This window comes from Glandiceps talaboti, chromosome 10, assembly GCF_964340395.1.
Source record: "Glandiceps talaboti chromosome 10, keGlaTala1.1, whole genome shotgun sequence".
In the NCBI taxonomy this organism is placed as follows: domain Eukaryota; kingdom Metazoa; phylum Hemichordata; class Enteropneusta; family Spengelidae; genus Glandiceps; species Glandiceps talaboti.
Genome location: NC_135558.1, coordinates 19,772,953 through 19,781,975, shown reverse-complemented (window position 1 = coordinate 19,781,975; position 9,023 = coordinate 19,772,953). Strand labels below are relative to the sequence as shown.

General features: G+C 34.8%; 1 protein-coding gene across 1 annotated transcript; it reads right to left on the bottom strand.

Annotated features, from left to right (window-relative positions):
* Nucleotides 1-3,774: 3,774 nt before the first annotated feature.
* On the bottom strand, nt 3,775-5,576 carry LOC144440735 (uncharacterized). Its single transcript, XM_078130118.1, has 4 exons — nt 5,570-5,576; nt 5,147-5,300; nt 4,741-4,846; nt 3,775-4,206 (listed from the first exon to the last, which is right to left on the bottom strand). The coding sequence occupies exons 1-4, from the start codon at nt 5,574-5,576 to the stop codon at nt 3,775-3,777; spliced, it is 699 nt and encodes a 232-aa protein (XP_077986244.1).
* Between the last annotated feature and the right edge of the window lie 3,447 nt (nt 5,577-9,023).

Sequence of the window (9,023 nt, the reverse complement as noted above, 5' to 3'; positions counted from 1 at the left end):
CGGAGTCTGCAAGTTACAGGTCTGTGCCTCATTGTTGCTGTTTATATCTGAATGGCTAAAGTCCTTTGCCAAGATTTGAAGTGTGATTGTGCTTCAGTCAACCCGGCTGTATAATTGGGTACCAGTAAATTATAGTGTAAAATAAATCAATAAAAAATCAGGACTGTATTTCTTGAATTTCTATTGTCATGGCTCTTTTCTGTTTTTCCTTTGTCTTCCTTATCCATGTGCCTTTTTTCTATTCAAAGCCTACTTACATAGGTTAAATATCCCGCCAGATTTAAACTCATACACATTCATAAACATCACATAGGTAAGAGTAGTACAAGTAAAGACACACTTTCATTGCTCGCATATTAAAGGACAGACAGTGAGTTGTGTTATTACTAAGCAACTAAGACACTGATGTCTATAACGGAGAAGTCAACTGAGAAATTAAATGATTTCCAGTCCATGTTCCTTGAAATGGAGAGAGAGAGGAAAGAGGAGGAGCGTAGAGAGAGAGAAAGAGAAAGGGCACATGATCGTCAAATGATGGCAATGCTTGGCAACATACTAAGTGGATCGTCCACCCAAAATCAAAGCAGTACCATTGATGATGAAGGTTCAACTTATGCAGTAATGTCCAATTACATGGGCCCTTACTAGTTTTTGTGATGTTATTTGTACTTCCTAATATTTAGATTCTTATATTTTTAAAGTGGCCATATAGATGAGAATTTGGTATTTATTTTGGATTTGTATTTGATAAAACAGCTTCACCATGTTTTTCTACTTGAAAAAATAATACGAAATAACATATACCAAGTCCATGTTCACATCTCAATAAACGGCAAAACATTAAACAATGTGTAAAATGTTTGCTATTGTGCGTACAATAACAAACTTTTTGCACTTTTTGCATTTTTTTGCAATGTATTGAGTTATGAATATAGACTTGGTATATGTTCTTTTGCATTATTTTTTCAAGTAGAAAAACATGGTGAAGCTGTTTTATCAAATAAAAATCCAAAATAAATACCAAATTCACATCCATATGGCCACTTTAATGTTTGTTTGATAACATTGGTATAGATGCTTCCCAACAATGCATGTGTAAGTTTTAAATGGAATGTCTTTCCAAAAGATTTTTCCATAAACTGTGTGTTCTGGAGAGTCATTTGATGATTTTACATCACCTACATTTATTTGTGTTTGCACATTAACAGCAGGTTGATATTGTGCATTTACAGGGTCCCTTTGCCATGTGTTATTGTGTGACAGAACTCAGTAGAAATAATAAAATCAATGGTCACATGCTGAATACTCATGACAGTTGTGTTACATTGCAGTGTATAGTCATTTTTGTACTAATTAATGTTCAGTGTGTCAACATTGAATAACATTGAATAACTTAATCATCTGTCTCTCATGATGCACTAGATCATAGCAAAGATACCCTATAAAGGCACAAGATCAACGTTATGTTTTCCCTGAATTTGCAAGTAATTGTAATTGATGATACATTATGAAATGACTCTTCACAATGCACATTTTAAAAAGAAGACTATTTCCTGGAGTGGTGTTCCCCTTAAATCTCCTTAACTTTGAGAGTGAGTTGTTACATGTTTAGTATTAAAAATAATTAGTGTTTTCAAGAGTATTACATAATTTTTACTGTTGCTGTTACTAAAAATCTGTTCAATATTTACTAAATATGTTGAATTTTGATAGTTGATTAATTATAGCTGGCTCGGAGTCTGCAAGTTACAGGTCTGTGCCTCATTGTTGCTGTTTATATCTGAATGGCTAAAGTCCTTTGCCAAGATTTGAAGTGTGATTGTGCTTCAGTCAACCCGGCTGTATAATTGGGTACCAGTAAATTATAGTGTAAAATAAATCAATAAAAAATCAGGACTGTATTTCTTGAATTTCTATTGTCATGGCTCTTTTCTGTTTTTCCTTTGTCTTCCTTATCCATGTGCCTTTTTTCTATTCAAAGCCTACTTACATAGGTTAAATATCCCGCCAGATTTAAACTCATACACATTCATAAACATCACATAGGTAAGAGTAGTACAAGTAAAGACACACTTTCATTGCTCGCATATTAAAGGACAGACAGTGAGTTGTGTTATTACTAAATGCTTCAAAACATTTTTTGTTATGTATGTATGTATGTATGTATGTATGTATGTATGTATGTATGTATGTATGTATGTATGTATGTATGTGTGTGTGTGTGTGTGTGTATGTATGTATGTATGTATATATGTATGTATACATATATGTATTTATGTATATATGTGTCTGTCGGTAAGTAGATAGGTAGGTAGTCATGCATGTATGTATAACCTGTGTGTGTGTGTTTTGTTTACCCAATCAAGGATGCTAATGTGTATTTTTTAGGGCTATTTTAAGTTTTTCCAATAACATGGTCTTCCAGTATGAATGAATATTTCTCTCAGAATAAGCCCTCAAAATGCTTACATCCCAACCCTTTAACAACATCGGACAACCCATGTACTTTAGGTCCAACTCTACCTCTAGATATATCTGATAAATTAACCAGGCCAATAATGATTTATGGATGTGATATCTGGAGTGATGAGTATATTATTGACTCACCAATAGAAACCATAAATCTTAATTTTTGTCAACTCATATTTAGGGTCTTGAGAAAATGTACAAAAACAGGAATATATGGAGATTTGGGCAGATTTCCACTCAAAATATTTTCCAAAAAACAAGCAATTAATTAGACCATACACTTGCTGCATTCAAATAATACTTTATTAAAGGAAGCATTTACGTAACAAAACTAAATGGTACCCGTTTGTGACCTCATGAGTATCCAACAATGACGTACATCATGTCAGTAACTACAAACCGACTTCATTGTTGTTGAGTTGAAAAATGACAAACGATGACAATAAAAAATTGAATTTACAAAAAAGAAAAAAGAACTAAGAACGTTTAAACTATTCAAATCAGAATTTAAAAAAGAACACTATTTGGAACAACTACATAACTCTGAACTCAGAGATTAAATTTGTAAATTTAGATTAAGTGACCACAGACAGGAAATTGAAAGAGGCAGATACCACAAACTACCAGTTAATAAAAAAATATGTAAATGTTGTGACACATGACATGTAGAAGATGTAAAACACTTCCTATTACAATATCCTCTATATAATATTGTCTTTTTTAAGTTGATATCAGTCTCTACATTCATTCCTTGTGAGACTTCACAACTTTATTTACTTTTTTTGGAATACGTAACAAAATTTGAGGTTGGCTTGAAAAAATAGGTGGGGTCGGGTAACTGAACCAAACAATTTTGTTTAGGCCTCTCATATTCTTCTTCAGATAACTTCAGATAATCTTCATCAGGGAGCCTTCAGTAATTACTCAGAGAAGATAGTGCCATGAAAATTGGGTGAATCACTTTTTACTGATCTGTCCTTGGAGGAAGGCGATATTTAAAAAAAATACCCTGTTTCTAGATGGATTGTAAATCAGGACCTCCTGTCAGACTAATAATATTGAGCTCCAACAGCTGTGCCATAAGGAGGCTGTGTTTAAAAAAACTTCATTTAAATATTTGTATGGGGGAGGGGGGGGGGTGTCATTTTTTAGAGAAAGGAAATTGAGGGAAGGTCACTTTTAACACAACAGACTAGGGGAGGGTCACATTTTATGCAACTGATTGGGCTTTATTTCCACTGTCCCCACACCCATCCTTGTTATTACTGAAGACTCCCTTAGATAAGCATGGCTAGAACAAGGAATTCATACTCTATCTCTATCTTCAACAAATTGCAGAGCTAATGCATTTCTCACTTGGCATGCATTATTATTTGGTTTGTCTAACAGGTCAATGTTTTCAATATTGTCATCATTATTTGGACGTAACACCTCATCAAAGTTATCCCCATAGATTTCACAAATATTGTGTAAAATGCAACAGGTAGTAATGTGGTTAGGTAAGTTTACCAGTGAGCTATCATTTCTTTTCATAAGACACCGCCAGCGCCCTTTGAGACGACCAAACGCATCCTCAACAACATATCTTGCTTTGCTTAACTTTGAGTTGAAGATTTTCTTCTCTCTAGCTAAGTTACCAATCTCAGGATAAGGCTTCATCAACCATGGTAGCAATGGATATGCTGGATCCCCTATGATAAACACTGGAACTTGAACACCATGTATTTGCTGTGTCCACTGTAGCCAGAGAGAGGATATTCAGGCATTAGGCCAGGGAATAAAAATCTGAGTGTATGTAAATGTCTTATTTTTAGCACAACTGAACTGCTATACTTCAGTAGTGTTATAGGCATGTTGTTGTGTCTGTCCTCTTGTGTGTGTGTGATAAACAAATTAGGTCAAAAAAATAGACCACACCCTTAGCAACAGTGAAATGATGATACAGATTACTAAAGATAAAACAGGGATTGGTAAGTATGTGAATAAAGATTAAAAAATTGTATGCATATATGGCTAGCAACAAGACCACTCCTAGAGCAACAGCCAAATACAGTTGTGCTACAATGCCATTGGTGCTATTTTGTTTAGTCTGGCCTTAATCTCAAATATTTTTTTGTAACAACATGACACATGGAGAGTGTAGCTTTGTATGTGTATTCAACTTCAAGAACTGGCAGGCTAAATGTGATTTTTTTATAGCGACGATGGTACTGTCAACACCATCCTCACTCCCCTATACACTTACACTTAAATAAGAATCAATCTACTTACATTAGGGAAAAGTTCACCAGCATTTCCTCTCTGGTATAGAGTTGAGTTTGCTAGTATCCTGGCATCATGAACTCGTCCAGGCCAACCAACATTTATGTCCATAAATCTAAAAATCAAGGGAATTGAAATGATTATGGTAAACATGATTTGCCAGTCTATGTATATACAGTTTGTTGTAATTGTTTACATTACATATTTCATGCTACTTATAACTATATCATATACAATGTCTGTTAATAGTTTACATTTCAGTCTCAAAACACCAATCAATGAATTATAAAAGTACGAATTATACATTCTGTGTGTATGTGCAATTTATGTGTTGGAATTAAAAAATTTAGGTAAGATCAAAAACCAAAGATCGAAACCAAAATCTCTGACAAGCATTTGCATGTGTATAGAGTACCTGTATTGGTGATCAACCACAGCCTGTAAAACGACAGAGTGAAAACATTTTCTGTTATAATAATCACTTTGGAAATCCCTAGGTTGCAGTATTGGGATGTGGGAACCATCAACGGCACCTGCTAGCTGGTAGAATCCAGTCTTCACTTGGAATCCTTGAAAATAAAACATATTTGACACTTTAATAAATTGTCATCAATCAATCCAAAATTATAGACAGAAATGACTTACTACAATTGTCAGTATATCTTGGAATTTTCATAAGATTACAAAAGTAACATTAACTACTGGTGGGGGGGGGGGGTGACATCGTAACAACTACAAAAGATTGCCAAATTGATAGTATGCCATACTTACATAAGTTACATTTTTCATAAATGTTATTTTACAAAATTTGAGTGACAGCTGTTTTGACGCTTCTAACCTAACATTTCGCCACATACCACATGACAACATACATCAAATTTCGCTCCCAGATCATCATAATTTACAAAACAATTCACACAGGCACCTCTTCTACATATTTATAATTCATTTTGGGATACATTTAGAGTAAATGCTCGGGAAATAGCCGTGATTTTGACAGCTTTCTTGGAGCACCCAGGCGATGTTAGGCGTACGAGAGGCTTTGCATAAATGAGCGTCCCTACTGTAATCCTCCTTTTATAGTCGATACGGGCCTTTAAGTGAGAAACTTTGTATAATCAATGCTGAATAGAATATATTACAGAACAAAAAAATCCAAACTGGTCTCGAAATGTCGCCATGAAGGCAAATACTATACTCGCTCGCCAACGACAGAAGTAAACCCCCGTAAAGAATAGTTTAGTCCGACCATCTTGTTACGCAATATATACATACAAACAGTAAGAGTATGTACCGATTTTGACAATCACTATTTTAGTTGTCTGATGATCGCTCGAAGCGTGAAACTCTGAGTAACAACTTATTAAATTCTTATAGATTCTTTTGAATTAAGTATATATATATATATATATATATATATATATATATATATATATATATATATATATATATATATATATATATACATGGAAGTATAACTTCCATGATATATATATGGGTTATACTTCCATGATATATATATATATATATATATATATATATATATATATATATATATATATATATATATATATATATATATATATATATATATATATATATATATATATATATATATAACTCGGTGAGTATCAATCTGCTAAGACAGTGCTCTATACCGCAGTGGCAGAGCGTAATAGTTTTGGTAGTACTGGAACTCTTTCTTGGTTGTAACTCGGAGTTTCACGCATGGTGCGATCATCAGACAACTCTGAGGCTTACTCTCTGGGTGTGCTGTATATATAGAGTGTAGACAATAGAAATACCATCACTATTAATTGTCTGTGTCGGTGGGTAGGTGTTGTATGTGTGGAGGTGTTGGTTGTTATTGTGTGAGTTATTGGGTGCGGACAAGTAAGTGTTGGCGGGTTGTTAAATGTTGGGCTTTGATGTTCCGTTAGTTAGCGGGTTTAGTTTAGGTGATAGATGCTCTATTGAAGTTGGACAAATAAAACTTATTCTCGTGTCGGCATTTGGATATCAACTCAGTTCTTTTGTTTAGTGTGGAGCTTTTGTCTGCTTTAATAATAGTTAGTTTTTCGGTTAAACACAGGTTGCAACACATGTACAGGTTCTGGGTGATTGCCATCTTCCGACATCTGAGAGTGTAATAGAACATCTAATTTGAATCTCCCGCTTTTAAGTAGCCAATCAGGAAGAGTTTTACATTGACAGATATGTACACTGGAGAAATTGGGAAAAAACAACCAACGAAATGTACAGAGATGGATCGTGTTGACGGTACGGCCCGTCGATGGCGGCGCCGTCTCTCCGACCGATTTTGAAAAAAAACGTGCTGATTGGTGGAAGAAACCTTTCAAGGTCCTTGAGATTCAAACGAAATTATCTGTTACACAGATTACAATTTGGCAAACTACAAGGTAAGTGAATGTTCCTGGGGTTTGAATGTTCAAAAAAGTCTCCAGAGAGAGAGAGAGAGAGAGAGAGAGAGAGAGAGGGAGGGAGAGAGAGAGAGAGAGAGAGAGAGAGAGAGAGAGAGAGAGAGAGAGAGACAGACAGACAGACAGACAGACAGACAGACAGACAGACAGACAGACAGACAGACAGAGAAACAAAGCCAGATACAGATTGACAGAGTTAGAAGGATATACAGATAAACAAAGAGATAATTTATTAGAGATAGACATTAGATAAATATATATAGACGAAAAGAGTTTGTCTGGTGGCATGACAGAATGTAAAGGTACAAACGACACAGTAAAATATGCTCACCACTATTTTCTAAATCCACGCTTGAAGATAAATTATTGAATGACTAAAGTCTGTCCCCGCTGAACACATCAGAAAAATAACAAATTTGAAAGGAGATAACAAATACGACTATCATTTCTGCCCCTTCTACAAAACAATTACCATAAAATCAAAACGTTTTCAAACTCGTAACCTGCCGTAGACAATAGTTTTAGTATTCTTTTTTGATAACCGAAATGAATTATAGTAGTTCTTTCAAAGCAGCAGTTTGAAATGGCCCTCTGATATTTATGATGAAAGGAAAAATGAAATAAAAACTGGTACTGAAGCAAAACAATGAACACTGGAGTAAAAAGTGGTGGTATGATGGAGTAAAAAGTGGTGGTATGAGAACTGATATTTAGGTTTTATTCCGGCAGAGAGAAATTCACAAATCGCGCTGTTCTAATCTTTCTTTTCTCTCCCATGGTGAGTGCTTTACTTAGATGAAAAAAGTAATAATAATATAATGAATCCCTTGTTTTAGTAGAAACAAATTAATTTTGTGAAGTAGGAGAGGCTTTATTCCATTCTATCAAGTTGGATGATAACAAATAGATATTGACTAGACGTAAATCGATAGGCGTTCTTCTATGACAGCTATCCAATGGTACATGATGAATCGGCCATATAATATGCTAATGAAGCAAGGTGAATGTTGGGAAGTGTACACTCTTTAAGTATTCCCAAATTCGCTATATTCTGATAGAGTTCTGCAGAGTGGAGAAGTACTGGCACTGGTAAGTAAGCCAACATTTGTCATCTAACTATTCCCTCCCGCCCTATACCACAACCTTGAAAAAAAGTTCTTTTAATATATGTCTTTTAACTAGTACATGCAAGGCTAACTATTCACAATTGCATGATAAGTGAGAAAAACAGAGTTGAAACTGGCGATCAGCGGCGACCCGAACAGCCATGCATTTACAGTTACACTGTCTATTGTTCCCCTTTTGTTTGTTTTTGATATCATAGAGGGGACGGTTTCATGCCAGTTGCTCGTCAAAATTTATCTGAGAGTGATGAATCTTCTTTCAAAAATGATTGTACCATATCATGTGCGATATATTGATTTGGCTATTTATGTAGGTGACGTGTCATACAATATTGGCAACAATAGTGAAAATGCTAGTGATTTTAGTGAGTATATCGGGTTCAAGTTGATCACGAATTCTATTGCCGAATCGGACCTCGATAAAACTAGGAGCTCAACTACCGTTACAAGTCGATATCAAAATGCCTCTAATGATACTTTAATGTATTGACTCAAAAAATAATAATTCGAACCAAACATAATGTTTCAATTGCCTATATGTTTCCCGTCCCAGACTTTGATTGCTACTAAACTTAAGTTCAATGGTTTTGTGGTGTAGGCTTTTGACTACCTTGGCGAGACAAAAAATGCAGCCGGCCTAATTTTGTTGTCTATATGAGAGTGACTTGTAAATGTTTTATAGTTTTCGTTGTTGTGTTGTATTGTCACATGTCTGGCTTGCATTCGT

What these genes read in the sequence shown, in the direction of transcription:
- LOC144440735 (XM_078130118.1), bottom strand. An exon ending in GTGGTTGATCACCAATACAG is followed by an intron (nt 4,847 to 5,146) that starts GTACTCTATACA and finishes CTTGATTTTTAG; the next exon opens with ATTTATGGACATAAATGTTG. An exon ending in CTGGTGAACTTTTCCCTAAT is followed by an intron (nt 4,207 to 4,740) that starts GTAAGTAGATTG and finishes CTCTGGCTACAG; the next exon opens with TGGACACAGCAAATACATGG.